Source organism: Neomonachus schauinslandi, chromosome 10 (assembly GCF_002201575.2).
Source record: "Neomonachus schauinslandi chromosome 10, ASM220157v2, whole genome shotgun sequence".
Lineage (NCBI taxonomy): Eukaryota > Metazoa > Chordata > Mammalia > Carnivora > Phocidae > Neomonachus > Neomonachus schauinslandi.
The window spans coordinates 29656400-29679412 of record NC_058412.1 but is presented as its reverse complement, the minus strand read 5'-3'; the positions used below and the strand labels follow the sequence as shown (position 1 = coordinate 29679412).

General features: G+C 40.6%; 1 protein-coding gene across 1 annotated transcript; it reads left to right on the top strand.

Annotated features, from left to right (window-relative positions):
* The first annotated feature begins 2126 nt into the window (after window positions 1-2126).
* SULT6B1 (sulfotransferase family 6B member 1) lies at window positions 2127-18334 on the top strand. The gene is made up of 7 exons (XM_021697664.1): window positions 2127-2325; window positions 3746-3858; window positions 7986-8075; window positions 8951-9077; window positions 12765-12859; window positions 15710-15866; window positions 18231-18334. The coding sequence occupies exons 1-7, from the start codon at window positions 2127-2129 to the stop codon at window positions 18332-18334; spliced, it is 885 nt and encodes a 294-aa protein (XP_021553339.1).
* The last annotated feature ends 4679 nt before the right edge of the window (window positions 18335-23013 follow it).

Genomic DNA, 23013 nt, shown 5'->3' with positions numbered 1-23013 from the left:
CAAAGTGTCACCAGTTAAACTGCCCTGGACCCCGAATGTTTCCAGCATCCACTAACTAGACTTCATCCCTGACTTCCTGGTGTTCAACTTCTGAAGAGGGGAGCCAGTTTTTAATAAACTCCCAAAACACCAAGAGGTTACACCCTCTCCCTATATGTGGGATTCCAAAGTAAATTTCAATCCTATACTACACTAGGAAGTAGCACTTCTCTTGGTAAGAAGAGGGAAAAAGCCCAACTTAATCCTGAAGGGACACTCTACTACATAAAGAGGAGGATGGCATAGGAGGCGCCGATTTACCTGCCCCAAAAAATCAGCCTTGGGCCAATTGGCACACAAGGGCCATATGCTGCTGCTTCTTTTTTTTTTTTTCCGTGATTCATTGGTTGCATATAACACCAGTGCTCATTCCATCAAGTGCCCTCCTTGATGCCCATCCCCCAGTTGCCCCATCTTCCCACCCACCTCCCCGCCAAGAACCCTCAGTTTGTTCCCAAGAGCCATATGCTTCTTGATTCTTGCTTCCCTGCTTTACTAATCAGACTAGAGTTCAATCACCCTAGACATTTTTGGTCACCAAGTTTTTTTTTTCTCTCTCTCTCTTTCTCCCTCTTTCTCTCTCAACCTCTCAATCTCTCTCTCTTTCCAGAATTCTCTCTTCTCCCCCCCCACCCAGTATAAGTCCATAGCCTAGAAAAAAAAATGAAAAGAAAAAAAATTAAGAAAGAACAATGTCTTTAATCTCAAGGAAAGGAGCTTTAAACACACCTCCTGTGCTGAAGCCACCAGGAGTGAGAGCCAAGCCAGGGCGGTGCCATCTAAGCGGTCCCCCACCACTTATCTCAGGCCTGGGTGCATCGAGGAGCTAAACAGAAGCTGGGACTGCACAGAACCGGAGGCCCACCTGCACTCAAAAGCACACCAGTGCAAATGTATCATATAATCTAGGTTATTACACAATCATTCATGCTGTTCACCTCCACCATGCATGTAGACAATTAAGAGTCAAGTGGGGGGGGCACCTGACTGGCTCAGTTGGTGGAGTACGAGACTCTTGATCTCAGGGTTGTGAGTTGGAGCCCCACACTGGGTGTAGAGAATACTTTAAAAAATAAAATCTTAAGAAAAAAATAAGAGTCAAGTAGGTAGAACTGTAAGACTGACAGCCTACCCTCAGCCTAGGGAGACTAAGAAGAATCAGAGCTCACATTACCAATTCCAAACAGCCCCCCCAAATCCTCCTATAATTACAGACATGAGTGTCAAAACAGGATCCAGGCATATTGTCTTATCATTTTACTCATTAAGAAGCACACAAAAGACAACAGCAACATTTGAATTAATACCTTAAATTCTACCTTCCCCAGGAAAACAAAGACAATAATGCTAAGGGACAATCCCACTAAGCAGCTTGGCAAGGAGTCCAGTCTTACTCCTTTTCTTTTTTGGGAGGGAGATTCTGAAATACACAACCTTCCCACCTACAGTGAATAGCATCCCATTGTTATGTAAGTAATAAGATCTCCAACAGGGAAGTGGTTTATGGAAATATAAAAATAGTAAGACAGTCAGATATTCCAATTTTACCTTTTGACAAACATTTTAAAAATACATTATTACAAATATAATGAAACCCAGAAACCTATCCAACTAGGAACCCTCTCTGGTCTCTTCTTTCCCCGCTGTAAAATGGAGATTAAAAGTTGCTCTCCTACACCTACCACCTGCCTCAGTAAGATATGTTCTGTTGACATACAAAATTTCCTCAATTCTGTGATGGAAAATTGTATGTCTGATTCAGACATACAATTTGTTTGTTAGAAAGTTAATATCTGTTACCTTCTGGTAATGGACTCTATTCTTACTTTCCTTGGGAAGAATGTCTATAATGGTAATATAATCAACCCCTGGGGTTATATTCCCTAATCCTCACACTGCTCTGCACCTGTGGTTTGCCTTTTGTCAGAGATGGGTGTGCAAACAGGCAGGTGGGGGCGGGGAGAATGCAATGATTTATTTCTCATGTGAACTGGGGGAGCCCTTTATTCCACCTCCTGAGAAACTCCATTAAAAGCCGTCGCTGCCCCTGGACGACCACAGAACAGGTTCATCAGCAGGGAGCCAGCATGGCCAGTAAGTCCAAATTTATTGACTATATTGACGAAGCTTTGGAAAAATCAAAAGAAACTGCGCTTTCTCGCTTGTTTTTCACTCATCGGGGGATTCCGTACCCAATCACCATGTGCACCTCAGAAACTTTCCAGGCCTTGGACACCTTTGAAGCCAAAAGTGATGACATAGTGCTCGCATCTTATCCAAAGTGTGGTAAATGACAAATCATTTTCTGCAGGGGCACTTTTTCATCGTGAGTAGTTGGGCAGGGTGCAAAGCCAAGGTCGGGGAGGAAGGCAGTTCATTGCTGCATGAAGCCAGCCAGAAAGCAGTGGGAGGGGCACCTGGGTGGCTCAGTCGTTAAGCGTCTGCCTTCGGCTCAGGTCATGACCCGGGTCCTGGGATCGAGCCCCGCATCAGGCTCCCTGCTCGGCAGGAAGCCTGTTTCTCCCTCTCCCACTCCCCCTGCTTGTGTTCCCTATCTAGCTGTGGGTCTCTGTCTGTCAAATAAATAAATAAAATCTTTAAAAAAAATTTTAAAAATTAAAAAAAAAGAAAGCAGTGGGAGGATGATCAAGACGGTTAAGAGCAGGGGTGCCTGGGTGGCTCAGTCGTTAAGCGTCTGCCTTCGGCGCAGGTCATGATCCCAGGGTCCTGGGATTGAGCCCCGAATCGGCGGGCTCCTTGCTCAGCGGGGAGCCTGCTTCTCCCTCTCCTACTGCTTGTGTTCCCTCTCTCGCTGTGTCTCTCTCTGTCAAATAAATAAATAAAATCTTTAAAAAAGAAAAAGATGGTTAAGAGCATAACTTGTGAAATCAATAACTAGAACTGCTAGATTTAGAAACCTCGGTGTCTGAGGGAGGAGGTCTGCTGGATGATGGATGCAGAAAAGATTCATGGTGGGGCAGGCTACCAGAAAGATGAATGCAGGAGAGTCCATTTGCTATCAAGCACTGAGAGCAGTAAAGATTTTCATCTTGATTCTTGACTAAAGACAAAAGCATGCCCATGTCTATAATGCATATGATGATTTCCACATAATAGATTATTTTTCAGGATCAAACATCATCAATCCTTTAGTTTTGCAAACCAGTTTTACATGGTTTACATTCATCAATGGAGGATGAGACATTGAGAATCTAAATTCTCCTATTTCATAAAATCTCACAATCTACTTTTGATTTTTTTTAACTGGTATTTCATCTCTAAGTGTTTATTAAAGCCATCTTCATTTGATATTTTTCTGTTAATTGATGCTGGGTTTTAATAAAATCAAAATTATAATACTCCTATAGAAAATATTAACGTAAGGGAAAATAATACATGATATATAATAAAAAATCATTTCTATAACATAACATTGTTCTGTAAGGAACATATGATAGATTCAAGAAATATTGCCACTTGTTAAAGGAAAAATCTGAAAAATAAGGTAACTTGAATTTTGTACTAATGTAAGAAGTGCTGTTTCCACAAAACTGTTTCTTTTATAGCCCAGTTTATTTCAAATGTACATTGTACATACCACAGGATGGCTGTAGGTTTTAATTTTTATGATATATATGTGAAAGTAACATGCCTTTGCTATATCAAGACTCCTTAATGAGCTTTGATTCTTTGATTTTTCTTAAAGGTTCAAATTGGATTCTCCACATCACTAGTGAATTGATATTTGCTGAATCTAAAAAAAAGTATGAATATCCAGAATTCCCAATTCTTGAATGTGGGGACCCAGAAAAATACCAGGTTAGTACCAAACAGCCTTTAAACTTATAGTAAATTATCATAGAAAGAATTCTTCCGTTTGGGGGATATTTTTAGTTTTGCGTTCAGAAAGCACAGTACTTGAATCATGGCAACTTATTTTGTGCTTACCATATTATCCCAGCACTTTTCAAGGATTATCTCATTTCATGGCGAAATAACCTCATCATGATTTTACAAAAGATAAACCATTAGAAACTTACCCAACGTCAAGGGGCTAATAAATGGCAGGGCCAAGATTTGAACCCAAGTTTTCCAATTGGAGCTTCTTAACCTCTGCACAATATAGACAGCCTACTTATAAAAGAAAAATAGGAGGGAAAGCAAGCCGAGAAACCTGAAGAAAAATTAAAACCGGGGGTGCCTGCCTGGCTCGTTCAGTAGAGCATGTGACTCTTGATCTCAGGGTTGTAAGTTTGAGCCCCATTTGGATGTAGAGATTACTTAAAAAATAAAATCTTAGGGGCGTCTGGGTGGCTCAGTAGTTAAGCATCTGCCTTCGGCTCAGGTCATGATCCCAGGGTCCTGGGATCGAGCCCCGCATCGGGCTCCCCGCTCAGCAGGGAGCCTGCTTCTCCCACTCCCTCTGCCGCTTCCCCTGCTTGTGTTCCCTCTCTCGCTGTGTCTCTCTCTGTCAAATAAATAAATAAAATCTTAAAAAAAAAAATCTTAGGGGCCCCTGGGTGGCTCAGCCAGTTAAACAGCCAACTCTTGGTTTTGGTTCAGGTCATGATCTCAGGGTCTTGAGGTTGAGGCCCAGTCTGGCTTGGCACTCAGTGTGAAGTCTGCTTGTCTCTCTCCCTACCCCAACACATGCTCCCCCCACCCCCACCACCTGGCACATGCTCTTGAACCTTCGCAAATAAGTAAAATCTTTATTTTAAAAAAATCTTAAATAAATAAATAAAAATAAAAAGCAAAATCTTAAAAAAAATTAAAACAAAAAAGCTTTGTCTCTGAAGACAGAGACTTGGGTGGGATGCCAACAGGAGGGTTCCTCTAAGGCCCAGATAATCCTGCCCTCAGTTTATGTCAGCAGTCCCCAGACTTTTCCTAGGAAGACATTACCTTTGATGTCTCTGCCTTGGGGATGACTCAAGTAGTAGCTGAGAGAGTAAGTCACTGGTGTGTGTAAAGGTTCTAACAGGTCATCCTACCTGTTCTAATTCACCTTACCACATATTATACTCGCTTTATCAGTATAACTAAGTGGGGCTTGGGTGTGAGACAGGACGCTCTGGTCCCTGCCAGGGAAGGCAAGAAAAGGGTGGGAGGAAGGATCTGCCTCAGGACTTCAGTGCTTGGGTAGGACAAGTGAGAGGAGGACCATCCCTGGCCCTACCTAGATACACCAGAAATGCATTTGGGAAGGGAAAGCTGTATTCAAGGGGGAACCACAGTCTCAGCAAAACTTTGAGAAGTGTTTACTACTAAGACTCCCAACAAGCAGACAGAAAAGCTCAGTTACTAAGAAATAAGTCATTGGATTGAGACTTAGGAAGTGGTTTCTGGAAAATGACAGAGACACCTGGCGTGATGACAAATATAAACTGAAAAGTTGGATCTTAGGTGGAAGGAAGCCCATTTCCGTGGATCGGACTAAAGTCACAAAAAATTACATGCAAATGAGATGTACAGGGACTTGGGGGTGGGCTGGAGTGGGAGGTAAGTGTGCATCCCGCATGTGGTTGGCTGCAACCTCAGGAGGCATCCAAGGCGCCAGCAGCCACATCGGGGCCCAGACGTGGGCGGTCAGGACTGGCTCGGGATGCGTGGACAGGAGTCTTCAGCAGCTTTTTCCTAGGGAAGAAACGATGGGCCAATGAAAAGCCCCACTGGTTTCTCCTGTCCAGGCCATTGCGTAACATTTTTTCTAAAGAGGGTGTTTCGCATCAACTTTACAATTTATGCTAACATTTCCCCAGTTTTCCACTTTTTTGAAAAATAAACTCTACACCCAAAGTGGGGCTCGAACTCACAACCTGGAGATCAAGAGTTGCATGCTCTGACTGAGCCAGCCAGGCGCCCCTATTTTAAAATGGAAATCAGTAAGAAGATGAGCTTTACTCAACAGTTACTCACTTTACAGAAGACTTTCCTAAAATACATATATTTTCCTGGGGTGCCTGGCTGTCTCAGTTGGTGGAGCATGCAACTTGATATCAGGGTTGTGGGTTAGAGCCCCACATTGGGCATAGAGATTACTTAAGAAATAAAAGAAAATAAACATACAGTCTTCACGTTGCGTATACTTTGGCCATATCACATTTTCATCAACATTTTATTATATGCATATCAGTTTTGTTACAGTTATTTCTCATTTTCTCCCTGGATATTTTTCTAATCCTTTTAGGAACTTTACCATTTCTCATGTCTTTTTGTGATTTTTGGCTGTTCGGTGTAGTGGAAACAGCATACTATAACTTAATCTGAAAATCACCACCTGTGCGATTTTGTACAAAGCACTTAAAACCCCAAAGCCTATTGTTAATCTCTAAAATGGGGGTTATAATACCCACCTGAAAGGATTGCTGTGAATGAATATAAAAGTGACATTCAAAACTAAAAATTAGGACAGTTTCATATAAATCAAGTATTATGACTATTAATCACCACTTGGGCCCATATCATTGACTTATTTTTTTTTTAAAGATTGTATTTATTTATTTGACAGAGAGAGAGAGAGACAGCGAGAGAGGGAACACAAGCAGGGGGAGTGGGAGAGGGAGAAGAGGCTTCCCGCTGAGCAGGGAGCCCGATGTGGGGCTTGATCCCAGGACCCTGGGATCATGACCTGAGCCAAAGGCAGACACTTAACAACTGAGCCACCCAGGCACCCCTTAAATTTTTTTTTTTTAAACCTCATTTTATTTTTTACCCTTGCTTGAGTTGGGATCTCCACTAAGTTTTTACAGAACAATTGGCTATAAATATCTAAATATCATTTATCATGGAAATAATGTGACCAAGCAGTGAGTGACCTCCACAAGTGTGGAAATAAACTTGAAGCTTTAGCCCGTATAACATATTAAAGGCCCAATATTAAGATGAAACCCTTACCCCTGGCAGATTAAACAGCTAACTTCATTTTTTAAATTATCAGTAGAAGTGGATACACACACACAAAGAATCAATGACTGAGTCCTCACACTGACAGGAATTTCTCTAGTAAAATATTTCTCAGATATTCAAGTGACTGTGCCCTTTCAGGTTCTGTTGGGATATTTGAATGGAAATTTAAAATTTTATTTATTTATTTGTTTATTTATTTATTCGAGAGAGAGAGAGGGCATGAGTGGAGTAGAGCGGGGGGGAGGAAGAGGCAGGCTCCCTGCTGAGGAGGGAGCCCAAGGTGGGTCTTGATCCCAGAACCCGGGGATCATCACCTGAGCTGAAGGCAAATGCTTAACTGACTGAGCCACCCATATGCCCCTGGAATTTTTTTGGTAAAAAAAAAGCTAGATATTAAAAATAGGTTTGGAGGAGCTATGAAAAACTTGAATATTTCTGTTAAAGACCTTGACTATAGACGAGAGCCAAATTAAGTCAAAGAGTAGACCGCAGATTATGAGCTGTCTTGAACACAAGAATTTGATGTGATTTCGAGAAAAGGTAAACTTTTCAAAAAATGACCAAAAAAAAAAAGATAAGCCAGTTCCTACAAGGAAGTCCAAAAGGACGATTTAAATTATTTGTTTATGATTTTCTCCATTCCTCACCCCCACAAAACAAGAAAACAGAAAAAAATTAAAAATTGGAGGAGGGGCACCTGGGTGGCTCAGTCAGTTAAGCATCTGACTCCTGATTTTGGCTCAGGTCATGATCTTAGGGTTGTGAGATAGAGCCCAGCAACCCCGTCCAGGGCTCCCTGTTGGGGGTGGAGCCTGCTTAAGATCCTCTCTCTCCCTCTGCCCTGCCCCCACCCCTGTGCGCAAGCGCACTCTTCTCGCTCTCTAAAACAAAAAACAAAACAAAACAAAAATTGGAGGAGGAAATGGAAAAAGCACAACAATAGTGATGCTTGAAACTACCATTCAGATACTACACTTAAGAGTGATTGACCATAAGACACACACACACACTTTCACTTTATTGTGTATATTTTTAAGAGAATGAAACAGTTTCCATCGCCAAGGATTTTGGCAACTCACCTCCATTATGACAAATTACCTGGGTCCATCTTCAAGAATAAAGCCAAGGTGAGTGTCCCTTCTTACTCGTATTTCAATTTGAAGTTTTTAACGTCTAGATATTGCCTTTCTGAGCTATGTGATGAAGTTTGCATCTTACAGAATTTTAATAAATGAAGTGTGAGATTTAGTATTTCTTCTGTTGTTTCTTTCTTCAGATTATATTTGCTATAGTTTCATGCAAAGCAAATGCATTTTCAACTAAGATATAAAACATATACCTAGAATTGAACATATTTTAAAATCTGTTTTGTAGTGAATAGATTTCAGAATCCCACTAAGATATTTAGAGTGTTTAACAAAAGAGTACAATCTAGGAAAACAAGCAGAAGGGTTTTGTTGTTGTTGTTGTTGTTGTTCTTTCTGGTGAGCATTATTTACCTGAGGTCTGAAACAATTTTATTTCTGAATTTCACATATAATAGCAAACTTCATGTCATGCGTACGTAACTATAGGTGCGTCAGTTACTCTTATCACTGTTTGATCTTCTCCCACCAAACTCTGAACATTATTTTCATTTTCCTTAATATCATTTTGCAATTTTTACTTTGCATTTTAACTTTCCAGATCATGCCCTTATGACTATTCTAATGAGCTTGCTCTTTTTTCCTTTTCAATATCTTCTACATACAACTTTTTACTAAGTTCATTAGCAGAAGTTCTCTGCTACAACATCAATCTGCTTTTTCTTCTTTTTTCTCCCTTCTCCCCAAATTTCCCCATCTGCTACCCCCTCTTCTTCAATTTCTTACTGTCCTTCTTTCTCTATATGTTAACAAAATTAAGTCGTATACAGGATTACACAATGATATTGCTCACCCCTTCACTTTTCCAAAGTTCAAAACATAGACCTGAATAAATTAACTTAATTTTCTCTCCCTAGATATTGGTAATATTTCAAAACCCTAAAGATACGGCAGTGTCTTTTTTCCATTTCCACAATGATGTCCCCGATATTCCAAGCTATGGCTCTTGGGATGAATTCTTCAGACAGTTCATGAAAGGACAAGGTACAGCTGTTGGCTAAATAATTCTTTCTTCAACAGATGACCACATTAAGTACAAAAAAATCAAATGTGTCTCACAGTAAAGAAAGAAAGAAGATTAAGGAGGATCCAGGAACCAAAAAGTTGCTTTTAAATGAAGTTTTATAGCACCACTAGTTCTGTTCATCAAACAATAATACATTAGTGTTTTTAAAAATGATTTGGGCAATTCATATGTTGACTATGAGTAGGGGGTAGGCATCGAACAGATATGGGACGGGGCACCTGGCTGGCTCAGTAGGCAGAGCATGTGACTCTTGAACTCAGGGTTGTGAGTTCGAGCCCCATGTTGTAGGATGAAGATTACTAAAAAAAATAATAATAATAAAAACTTAAAAAATAATAATAAAATAAAATTTAAAAATCTTAAAAACCCACACCTAAGATACTCATTTGCCAGAAAGGAAATCAGCTTTGCCAGACCATGTTGTTGTTTCACCTCTGGTTATTGCTAACTGCAATTTTATAAGTGCCTACTGATGCTCCAGGTACTAAAGTAGGTGTTGTATGTGCATGATTTCGCTTAGGACCATGACAAATTATGAATAAGGCAGTAGTCACCCCTTGCACAGATGAGGAAACTAATCAAAAAAGTTAAATCCCTTGCCAGGGGTCCCACTGCTTATAGGTACCAGTGACTCTATCCCATGGGTATAGTGGCCAGAGATTAAAGATGCCTTCTCTAACTCATGGCTCTCTTGAGTCTTATGTGGAGTAGAAGGCAGAATTAATGCCAGATGACCCTAGAAAGGAAGCTATTGACAGGTCACTCCAAGAGGACCACTTTTGAAGGTGACCAGCCCAGCAACCACATGCATGGATACGGGGGCAGTCAGTACTGGCCCCAAAGCAAAGATGAAGTCTGGAGATTGGGGTGTAGGAGAGGAAAAAATAGTGCTCAGAAGGTGCTTATGAAGGGCCTTGAAGAAAGTTTAGTTTGTCTGGAAACCACTCACTGAGACTGGATGGAGGAGGCAGTTAAGGCAAGTCTGAAACAGCCCCCCGTTGATAACATGAGAGGGCATTTAGTGATGAGAAGCTGTCATCACTGGAACAATCTATCGCAGGGAATCTTTGTGGCTCTAGCCACCCTTTCAGCCTAATTATTTGATTGACAATGATAAAATGTGCTGGGCTTAACCTGAATAAATTTTCTGCCTTACAAACTTGTTAAATTCAACCTAGGGAGGAAACTCAATGTACTGGGAAACATACAGGATTTGGAATGAGAGGTCTGGATTGGGCTTCACCACTTACTACTATATATTATAATTAATATTAGAGAGAATAAAATAGTTACCACTTACTGAACAATTACTACATGCCAGGTACTATATGCTATCCCTCACGTACATTTTTAAATTTCATTTCTCATAAGAACCCTATGAGGATAAATACTATTATTGTCCCCGTTTTATAAAGATGGAAATAGAGGCATAAGAAAGTCACGCGGCCATTAAGTAGCAGAGCTGGAACATTTTTAGATTAATTAATTAATTTTTAAATTTAAATTCAATTAATTAACATATAGTGTATTATTAGTTTCAGAGGCAGAGTCCAGTGATTCATCAGTCTTATATAACCCAGTGAGCAGAGCTAGAACTTAAACCCATGTTCAAATCACTCATGCCTGGGTGATTTTGAGCAAGACATTTGATCGCTGTGAACTTTGGTTTCTTTACTTCTAAGGTAAGGAGAAGAGTATCCGACCTACCGGAAGTGGGACAGTATAGCATTTTGTTTGGCAGCCTTAGCTTTTGTGTCAGACAGATGTCGAAAGATGACCACACCCATAACTTACTAACCCTGTGACCTTGAAGTGGTGACTCAGCTTCTCTGGGTTTCTATTTCCCCATCAACAAAACAGGTTTAAAAATTGTACCTATCACATTGGATTGCTTTAAAGACTGAAGGATAAAATGTATCAATTAATAGTGCATTTGGAAGCCTAGAAAACCTGACCACAGTGGCCTAAACAGATTGGGTTTTATTTTTCTTACTAAACAAGAAGGCTGAAGGTAGGCAGCTGCTTCCGCTGCCCAGTGATATCGGGCCAACACCTCTGACATTCCCTTGGCCTCTCCCTTTTGCGCCTTTTGCAACATTCTCTCAAGTTGGCTACTGTCCTTCCAAGCATCCCCTTCAGTTCACGAAGAAGGCTTAACAAGACAGCAACAGGTTTGCTAGAAACCTTCCAGCAGACTCCTGCTTGTCTTGCTGGCCAACTACAGCTCTGAGGGTGGCTGAAAAACAGGAACCCAAATTCTCACAATTGGCTTAGACCCAATCAATCAGTTTAGGTAACAACAAAAATGGAAGTGTATCGGATACTGGGTGTGAAACTTACAGTGTTTGCCACAACAAATAAAATATGTAGAAACAGCCTGGCTCGGAGCAAGGACTTCATGATAATGATAATAATCATGAGAATATTACTATTATTAATGATATAGCAATAATGGCTAAAATTTGTTGAGTGGGTACTATAAATCAGGGGCCGTTTTAAGCGTTTGATATGTGTTAATTCACTTAAACCTCCTAACAATCCCATATTACAGATGAGGAACCTAAGGTACAAAGGGGTTCAGCGAATTGCTCAAAGTCACACAGTCCGCAAGCACCACAGCCCATCAGTGTCTCGATCTGCACTGTCCAGGATGGGGGCCACTAGCTACATGTGGCAACTGAGCACTTGAAATGTGACAAGTGCAATCGAGGAGCTAAATTTTAAATTTTATTGAATTAGCTTACATTTAAACTTAAAAACAGATACTCAGTTCAGTTACTGGAGACTTTTAAATAAGTTTGGTACAAGTTGAGTGTATGAATCTACTTTTTCAACCAAAGTTTTAGAAGTCGAAAAATACATCAAGTATTTTTTTAAACGATTTTATTTATTTATTTGACGTACAGAGAGAGAAAGCGCACAAGTAGGCACAGTGGTAGAGGGAGAGGGAGAAGCAGGCTCCCCGCTGAGCAGAGAGCCCAATGTGGGGCTTGATTGTAATAGAATTTAAATAAAATAAAAATTACAGTTGTGGCTTGCATTAAATTTCTATTGGGCAATGCTGATCTAGATAATATCTGTCTCATCATTTCTTTCTTTCTGGCACTGTCAGTTTTCATGTATCATTCACTATTTCTGAATTATTTTATTCACCTAAATATTCATGAATGTCTGATAGTTTTTATCAAACCACTTTTGCAACTAGCTTAGTTGTGTTATTATTTATGAAAATAATAAAATGAATAGAAATCTGACAATAGGAATGGTTTATGCCAATTCTTTTGGAGCAGGGATTTGTAATAACAAATAAACATCTTGTTTGAGGGGTGCCTAGGTGGCTCAGTCGGTTAAACGTCAGACTCTTGATTTTGGCTCAGGTCATGATCTCAGGGTCATGAAATCAAGCCTCTCGTGGAGCCCTTTGGTGGGCTCCTCGGCGAGGAGTTTGCTTCTCTCTCTCCCTCTGCCCCTCCCCCCACTGGCATGTGTGCTCTCTAAAATAAATAAATAAATCTTTAAAAAAAAATCTTGTTTGAGCATATACACATATGTATAGTTTATATTTTAGAGCATAAATTAACCATCTATCATTTTAACCTCAGTTATTTAAAATTCCTTAAGAATTTTTTCCCCTGTGTTTTTAGTTTCTTGGGGAAGTTATTTTGATTTTGCCATTAATTGGAACAAACATCTTGATGATGAAAATGTTCAGCTCCTATTATATGAAGACCTGAAAAAGGTGAGGTTATGATTATTGACATTCTATAGCAAAATTTCTTATAAAATATAACATAGAGCACTTACTTTTAATGTCTGGTTGTGTGAATATTGTATTCAATTAAAAAAAAGAATATTCCAAATATGTGGCAGAGGTTAGGAAAAAAAATACAATGCATAGGGGCTTAGGTTGTTTATTAAACAGAAATAAAATAATGCTTAGCAACTTATGATTAAGAGTGGCTGCTTTATTTTCCTGCTATGATAAGATGGTCCAATTTAAGAATGGCAAAAATAATAGGTAGGTTTCAGTTGAGATTTAAATGAACATGCATTTGGCTGTGAATTGATTTTTCCATATGATGTTATTTTTTTTAAGATTTATTTATTTATTTATTTGAGAGAGAGAGAATGAGAGACAGAGAGCATGAGAGGGAGGAGGGTCAGAGGGAGAAGCAGACTCCCTGCCAAGCAGGGAGCCCGATGCAGGACTCGATCCCAGGACTACAGGATCATGACCTGAGCCGAAGGCAGTCGCTTAACCAACTGAGCCACCCAGGCGCCCTGATGTTATTTTTTAAATTGTTTATCCATGAACATTTAGTGAGTGAGTGCTCAGCATTGTTCTAGGCCCTTGTGATACATCAGTGAACAGACCAGACAAAGTTCACTGGCCTGGAGAAGCTTACCTTCTAGCTAAAGAAGGCGGGGAGAGAGAATGATAAATAATAAACACAGTATTTTTTTAATGTTTATAATATTTAAGACAAAAATGGCATAGCTGATTAAGGAAAATTGGAAATGTTAGGTAGGGGTGGGGAACTGGGATGCTGGACATATCCCAGTATAGAATAGGGTAGTTGGCGGAAACCTCATGCAAAGTAAGTGATTTGAGCAAAGATCTAAAGAAGAGAGGGAGTGAGCCCAGTAGGTAATTGGAATAAGAGCTTTCCAGGCATACACAATCAACTGGAGCAAAGGATCTAAGGTTGGAGTGTTCCTGGCATCATTAAGTGACATGAAGGAGGTGAATGTGGCAGGGTCAGTAGGGTTGAGCCTGGGGAGATTAACCAATGAGAACAGAGGCAAGGGAATGAGGTAGAGTGAAGTATGGGAATCATGTGACAGGCCATTGAAATTCCTTTGGCTTTCACTCTGAGTGAAATGGAAAGCCATTGTAGGAGAAGAAGAGTGATAGGAATTGGTGTGTTTTTAATAGGTTCATTCTGGTTGGTGTATGAGAACGAAATAGGGAGAAGCAAAGACAGTGTAGAGAAACCCATGAAGAGAGTACTGCAATAGTCCAGGCAAAGGAAGATGATGGCTCAGGCCAGAAGGGGCAGTGGCAGTGATAAGTGGTTGAATTCTGAATATATGTTGAAGAAGAGCTAATAGGATTTGCTGCTGGACTGAACAGGAGAAAGAGTGGGTGAGAGAAAAAGAGAAATCAGATAAGACTCCAATGTTATTGGCCTGACCAACTGAGAGGATTGAGTTGTCATCATTTGAGTAGGAGATGCCAGTAGGTGAAAGCGGGATTGTGGGAAAGATCAGGGGTTTGGTTTTGGATATGCTTAGTGTGAGATGTTTATCAGTCATCTAAATGGAGAGGTCAAGTAGGCAGTTGGGTATAAAAGTCTCGAATGAAGAGAGAGTTCTGGGCTGTATATATAAATTTGGCACATGAGATTACATACCTATGTATGTAAGTATACAGATGGAGAAGAGAAGAAGACCAAGGACTGAGCCCTGGAGTCCCCCATAGAGAGAGTTTGGGAAACAGGGGGAATCAGCAAAGGAGACAGAGGAGTGGCTATTGAGGTAGACAGGAAGCCAGGGTCCTGGAACTCCAGTGAAGAAAGTATGTTAAAAAGAAGGGAGAATGGCAGATGCTTTCTAGTGGAAGTGCGTTCTTAACACCAGTGTCCCCTGAAATTCTTATCAAAGGAAAGTATAACTGAACCCGTCCCTTCCCTTGATAGAGTGCATCTATGGAACATGAAAGAACATATCAATTTAATCTGTTCTCCTTCTAGCCTAGAGTAATGTCTCTAAAACTTGTGTTCTATGGAATGTCAGTGTTGCCTGGATGTTAATAATTCTTGCTTAGAGGTTGCCTATTCAAACTGATTTGGGGACTGCTACTCCTTTGGGACGTTCACACTGTAGCTGGCATAGTAAAGATTCAGAGATCCTGTAGGAAAAACTAACAAAAAGGTTATCTTTATTTAACCGAAAGGATTCCAGCCTTATTTGACCTCAACCCTTCACCCTCCTTTTTTTTTTTTCATAAAACATCTATAACCACCTTAAAGTAAATTAGTGTTCTGTAGAATACAGTTTAAGAAACTGTTCTAGGAGATTTATGAATCTTCATGGTCAGGGATACTGTTGAGGAGGTTCATGATTTACAAGGGTATTTAGACAAGATAAATTTCAAGACTCCTTCTAGTTTTTATGATTCCAAAAATTAGACTTTCGTGATGGAATTAAACATAGAATTCAGAAGAAAAGAGAATTGGAACGAGCACGTACAATTACATTAATTTCCTCATCTCATCTAGACTGGTGCTTTTTAATAAAGTATCACCTTAGATGAGATTCTTACCTACTACTTAACGCTTACTATCATTATTTGTATCCTGAAAAGTTCAGGAAGAGTCATATATTGAAACTACAAAGTAAAATCAATACAGAATATCATGTAGGGCCATCTTGAATATTGATACAGAAGTATCAAAGGAAGTCTAAAGATAGTGAGATAAATAGTTAGAGAGCTAAGCTTAATAAATCCATTCTGGCTAAGAAGCCTGTCTTTGCTATGGCATGATTCCCATACAAAGAAGTTTATCCTTGAAAATTTTGTTTTCAGAACCTGGCTGCTGGAATAAAACAAATTGCTGAGTTCTTTGGATTCTCTTTAACTGGGGAGCAGATTCAAACCATCTCAGCCCAGAGTACATTCCACGCAATGCAAGCAAAGTCCCAGGAAACACATCGTGCTGTCGGCCCGTTTCTGTTCCGCAAAGGTGAAGTCACCCTGGTTTCTGGGACACCCACAATTTGCATGTAATAGGCAATCCAAATAACTAGACCTTAAGTTAAGACAGGATTTCTTTTTTCTCTCCCTCAACAAGAAGTTTGACACAGTCAGTTCAGAACTAGACTGGCAGGTCTGCAATATCTAAGTTCCTACTACCTTTCTGCTTGGCACTTTGTGATGGCAAGATAGCAGCCAGAACACCACCATTACATTAAAATTAAAGGATTGTTTTATTAAAATAAGGGACTAGCAAGAGACAGAATCGCGTGTGTTAGCTGAGTGGGGTCCCTTTAAAGAACTTTGTGGGAAGCCTCATCAGTAACTTTGTACACTTCATTGGCCACCTCTCTCTGCCCTGTTGGCTGGGAACTGTGATTTTTTTTTAAGGTGGGAACATTATTACTAAATTAAAATCAGGGTTTTGTTAATAAGGAAGGAAGAGATAATGAGTATTGAATAGGCAACTAGCTATGTCTGTCACTTGATGATTTTACCTAAATTTCATTAAAGCATTCTAATTTCTTACAGAAATTTATGATAATATAGCTTAGGGATTACCAGGCTTTTTAACTGCATATATAATGAAAGTATAATGTGATTCAGAGCCAGCACACATCACAACGACAACTATCATTTATTAGGCATCTATCGTGTGTTAGACCTCTTGCTGGGCATAAATTTTATAGCAAAAAAAAAGATATTAATTCCTTAATTTTACTAATGTGGGCACCAAAGCTCAGGGATATTAATTTGTCCATTGCCACAAAGCTAATAATCGATGGAGTCAGGATTTGAACGTCGGTTTACTTGACTCTACTACACTTTATCAAATGAAAACCCATTTAAAATCCCCATCATGAATGGAACATTGAATATAAATCTGGCTTTGGTTTGATTCCTGAGTTTATCCCTGATTTTTATGCCTTGTTTGATGAACTTTAAAGGAGGGGAAAAAAGAGAACTTTTCTATTCATTGTTAATCAAGCACTATTCAGAACAGAAAAATTCGAAAATAAAGTAATAATTTAAAATTTTTACAATATTCCTCATAGAAAATTCAGAAAGCATGGGAAAATGTGCAAAAGCATTAAAAATTATCCACATTTCTCCCACCAGAGGCATGTTTAACTTTTTTGGCATATTTCTTCCAGCCTTACTCCGTGATGTCAGCAGATGACATCTGTAAACAGTTTTGTGTTTTACGTTATTCCCTTCATATATCTAAGCATTTCCTCCTGTCATCAAACCCTCTTGATAAACAGACATTTCAAATGGCTATTCAACAAGGAACTTGCACCTTCAACCCAAATCACCAAAAGATTCTAAAGAAAGAAGTAATTTCCTTTGCTTTTAAAAGTAATAAGAAAAACATATACTAATCTCAGGAAAATAATAACTTCCTGCAAAATTTTCAGTATCTGAGGTCTTCACAAAAACCTGCTGTAAAATGACAACTTCTCAAGGGGAAAAGTATTTAAAAGACTTCACAGAGAAAAAAAATGACTCTCAAAAAGTGGAATTTTAGGTCTCAAGGCTTGAGACAGGGGTGGGGATAGATCACTGAAGCCTATTGTCCCCTCAGTGATGTAAAGAGCACATCACTTCCCATGCCACGGATGGGGAAGCCCCAGTGATACTGTTAATTTTACAAGACTTACATTCGTTCTTAAGACTCATTTTCTTCATGTGTCTATTTTCACATTTCAAAGTGAAATGCTGCACTGAAAAATGGTAAAATCGAGAAGAAATAGGGGTGGGGGTATGGGCAAAAGGGGTGAAGGGCAGTGGAGAGGTGCACATCTCTGGTTATGGAATGAATATGTCACAGGAATAAAAGGCACAGCGTTAGGAATATAGCTCAGTGGAATTGTAAGGTGTTGTATACAGGTGACAGAAGGGAGCTACACTTGTGGTGAGCCCGGCATCACTTAAAGAGTTGTTGAACCTGAAACCAATGTAACACTGTGTGTCAACTACACCTAAATAAAAATAAAAATAAAAATAAAATAAAATAAAGTAGCTAAAAAATCAGGAAGGAATATTCTTTTTTTAATTTCATTTTATTATGTTATGTTAATCACCATACATTACATCATTAGTTTTTGATGTAGTGTTCCATGATTCATTGTTTGCCTATAACACCCAGTGCTCCGTGCAGAACGTGCCCTCTTTAATACCCATCACCAGGCTAACCCATCCCCCCACCCCCCGCCCCTCTAGAACCCTCAGTTTGTTTCTCAGAGTGCATCGTCTCTCATGGTTCGTCTCCCCCTCTGATTTCCCCCAAAAAAAGAAGATAGGAAGAAATATTCTAACAGAGTCCGGGTCTGTTGTTTTTTGTGTGTTGCAGGTGAAGTTGGCGTTTGGAAAAATTTGAACTCAGAACCAGGAAATGGATGCAAAATTCAAAGAGTGCTTAGCAGGCACTTCCCTAGGAGCAAAGCTGAAGTATGAATCCTATTGCCAAGCTTGATTTCTGGTTAATGCTGTAGGCGTGGATATTTTATTTTGATGAATAATAATTAAATTTAAATAATGAAATAAGTTAATCAAATAACCAAATAATGATAATTCAATAACATTTAGATATAAATAACGTGAATTTAATAATACTGACAACATTTGAAGTTTCTGAACTCAGACTTGTTTGCTCGCTTTTGGGGAAAAGGCCATTTAGCTGTCCAAAGGGGATAGTCTTGCTAATGGGGGATGCTGGGCTTTTCACTTCTTTCATGCTCTGGGTTCACATAAGAGCATAAGCAGATACTATCAGAAACATGCGTAAATCGGTGTTTGAGTGTAGATGAGACAGCTCTCCCAATGATGCACAAATTTTTGTCCTCCCAGAATAATTCCTCTCTCACTGAGGATCAAAGCACTTGTGGTGGCTATCTCAAACTTAGAATTGGGGGGAAATGTAATTCCAACTCAGCACTGAAGTCAGATGACTAAATCCCGTCCTCATATAATTCAAGGAAAATGCATTGCTCATCTACTCTGTACATGTCTCTTTAGGAGGCCCTATGGAGGCCCCTCTCTAGTTAACACAATGTTTAGTTCAAAGCTAAATATTAGAGATTGTGTTATTGTGGCATAAAGGCTTTTCTACCACAGAGGCCCAGGTAGTCATGTGGAATTTACAAGAGAAGGTAAAGCATGTTCTGGAAAAAACCTCTTAACAATCCTTAATCTTTACGTCTTTACTTCTTTACAGATAAGAATAGAATGGTTCATAGAAGTTAGATAAAATTGCTTTGACAAAGACTGCAGGGCTACTATTTCTGGTGATATTGTGGATTACATAAACTAAAAACCCTTCCTTCACAACACCAAGAAACTGGATAAAAATTCTTTAAAATTCTTTTAGTTGATGAGGGCAGCTGGGTGGCTCAGTCGGTTAAGGGTCTGCCTTCAGCTCAGGTCATGATCCCAGGGTCCTGGGATCGAGCTCCCTCCTCAGCGGGGAGCCTGCTTCTCCCTCTCCCTCAGCCTGCCGCTCCCCCTGCTTGTGCTCTCTCTGTCAAATAAATAAATAAAATCTTAAAAAAAAAAAAAAGAATCCTCTCTTCCTCTGCTTTCTACTGTAAACCAATTTGTGTTTGATTTTATGTTTATTACATCAAAAGCATCTAACTGATCTAATATTCTAAAAACCACTTCTTAGTAAAAAAGTCACTTCATTCACTAATTTATTCAATAAATCTTTATTGAGTGCCTACTATGTGCAGCGCTGTACTGGAAATGTGATGTTGGGCAAAAACCATACCGTGTCCTTAAGTGTTTAAATAGAAATTAGTTTCGGGGCGCCTGGGTGGCTCAGTCGTTAAGCGTCTGCCTTCGGCTCAGGTCATGATCCCAGGGTCCTGGGATCGAGCCCCGCATCAGGCTCCCTGCTCCGTGGGAGGCCTGCTTCTCCCTCTCCCACTCCCCCTGCTGTGTTCTCTCTCGCGCTGTATCTCTCTCTGTCAAGTAAATTTAAAAAAAAAATCAAAAAAAAATAAATAAATAGAAATTAGTTTCTTTAAAAAAAAAATTTATTTATTTTGGAGGCGGGGAGGGGCGAAGGGAGAGGGGAAAGAGAGAATATCAAGCAGACTTCCCGCTGAGCTGAGCTCTGTGGCCCCTCACCACTGGATCGCATGACCCATGAGATCATGACCTGAGCTGAGACCAAGAGTCAGACACCCAACCGAATGAGCCACCCAGGTGCCCCCTCATTTTTTTAAAAAGATTTTATTTATTTAAGAGAGAGAGCGAGCACGGGGTGGGGGGGGGGGCAGGGGCAGAAGGAGAGGGAGAGAGAATCCTAAATAGACTCCCTGCTGAGCTCAAAGCCTGACACAGAGCTCAATCCCATGACCCTGAGAGTATGACCCAAGCCAAAACCAAGAGTCAGCCACTTAACTGACCGCACTGCCCTTCTTTTAACAGACTGGTCTAGGATGTGTCTGGTTCAGGTGAGGCTTGATCAGACAAGGACCTGATTCTTAATCTTCACTTCTCAACTCTACTCTCTCAGTGTAGGCTCCATGTCCAGGGAGGTTTCTCCTGGTGCAGTACCGGAAACAGAAACCACTAAGAATGTCGAGCGTAATGATTTAGTAGGAAATGAACGTGTATGTGTTGGAAGGGATGGCAGAATGGAGACTTCCACTGTATCTGCCATCCAGAGTTCTGCCACCACAGATGTCCCATGCCCTCGGAGCACTGACAAGGACACCTGGAGTCCAGCTCCACTGAGCAGAGGTGCTTGCTTGTCAGCTCGTTCTGTCACAGAAGGATGGCTTTTTCCTCCCCTCCATCTTCCAGATCTTGCATCACTGTTCATCAGTCATCAGCAGAACTCAAATTATGTCCAGAATTTTAACTCCATAGAAATCTGGAAAATGTGATTTTAACCTTCCATACATTATAACCCAGGGCATAGGGAGACATAGAAGGGAGCGAGAATGGAAGCTAAATAAAAATTAACAATATCTAGTGCAGTCCACAGCTTCCGCTAATAATCTTTCAAGCCAACAACAGAACTCTGTTCCCACCTAATGCTGCTGTTCCCTCCTTCAAACGAAAACATGCTTATCCTATCCCTGAATCTTTACACCCATTGCTATGTGATGTTCCTTCCTCTTCTCTTTTAGGCACAAATTCCACCTTAAGACACTCTAACCTAAAGACCATCTTATAAAATTCACCACCAGCAGCAAATCTCATATAAAAGGAAAAGGTAAAGCAATTAAAAGAAGTTCATTAATACCTACAAAAAACAAAGCCAGGAAGAAAAATATGTAGCTTCTACAGTCCTTTATTCTGCAACAGGAAATGAGACCGGAGATGGTGTTTATTACTTCCTTATTCATTGTTCTCTTTGCCCTCAGAAATCTTCCCAGCCAGTAGGGTGACACAAACCTTCAATCCTGAAGGATTTGAGCCCCAAACAGTCCTTCCTTGTTGAACAGCTATAGATTTCCATTAACATGTAACATTGAACAGGGAATTACTAGAAGCAACTTTGGAGGAACTCCTGGGTCGAAGACATGCTTGTCCCCGACTCTGTTGTGTGGCTGCATCACTGTTTTCCCTTATCGATCCCCCCAGCCAGTTCAGTAACCCCCTTATTTCCTTGCTGGCTGATGGCAATATCCAGATAGAGTTTCAAATTCCTATTCAAAGAATTATGTGTCCCCTAGTGGAAACACAGCCCAATGTCATAGGAACAGGAAGCACTATTTTGCAAGTGCATAACTAGGTTTATTTTTTTATTTTATTTTTTAAAAGATTTTATTTATTTATTTGAAAGAAAGAGAGCATGCGGGCAGGTGCACAAGCTGGGGGAAGAGGGAGAGAGAGAAGCAGACTCCCTGCTGAGCAGGGAGCCCGACGCTGGCTTATCCCAGGACCCTGAGATCATGACCTAAGCCAAAGGCAGATGCCCAACGACTGAGCCACCCAGGTGCCCCTAACTAGGTTTAAGTGTGGGACACAACCCTCTCACTTTTACTGTTCCTGAGTTCATGTGTCCTGGCCATGGAAAAAAAACAGCAATTTGGTTTAGAACATAACTGCCCATGAAGGGCAGCACACCCAGCTTGCTAAGTGCTGTCTCCTACTTGGGGCTGTACCTGAGTCTTCCTTACTCCACCCTACTGTCCAATATGGCCAGCTGCTTGGGGTAATGAGGTTCAGAATAAAGTCATTGAATCCTATGGCAGTCACTTCTTTTTCTGTAAAATGGGTTTCTTAGTGAGGGATATGATGATGGTGAGCAAGGTATTCAGAATGTCCAACAATGATGATGCTGGCAAACGCATTGCAGGAAGGAAAAGCAAATCCATATCTGCAATAAAGGTTTACCCCCCAGAGGGCAAATCCCTGCCCACATGGTGATGAAAGGTCCTGGCGTTAACCTGTCTGCCACAAAGTGGCTGGCTGGTCTCCCTTGGTGTATGGTCCTCTCCACTGGGGCGCACAGTTGGTCCCGGATGTGAGATATTGGGTGCTCAGCAGCCAGATCAGCCTTGATGAGAATTTCATGTTGATGAACTCACACATATCATATGTTCCTACCGCCACAGTCTCCTCATTCCTTGAACAAGCGCCCGGGGTGGCTGGGGAAAAGACTGACTGACATCTACAGAAGTCTTCCTGCCCACCTGCTTCTCAAAAGCCTCCTCAGGAAGAGGATGCCTTTGATGAACATTCACAATATGCTCATACTCTGTGTCTAACTGGTTCACCCACATCGTTTTCCTCAGGCCACCTTATCACCAATCCTCTGATCTTGTTCCTTCCAAATCTCTGACTATCCAGCTAACCTGCTAGACACTGGTTCTATCCAAGCCACTAGCTTTCTCTCTTTCCACGTGACAACTAAAGGTACTGCTCAAAGTTGTGTCCACGGGAAGGATTTCCTTTCTCCCACTATCCTTCAGGGCCACCTCCCAGAGGGGCTGTTGTAGAACACCAGTCCACTTCTTCTTTTTTTTTTTTTTTTTTAAGATTTTATTTATTTATTTGACAGAGAGAGACACAGCAAGAGAGGGAACACAAGCAGGGGGAGCGGGAGAGGGAGAAGCAGGCTTCCCGCTGAGCAGGGAGCCCGATGCGGGGCTCGATCCCAGGGTCCTGGGATCGAG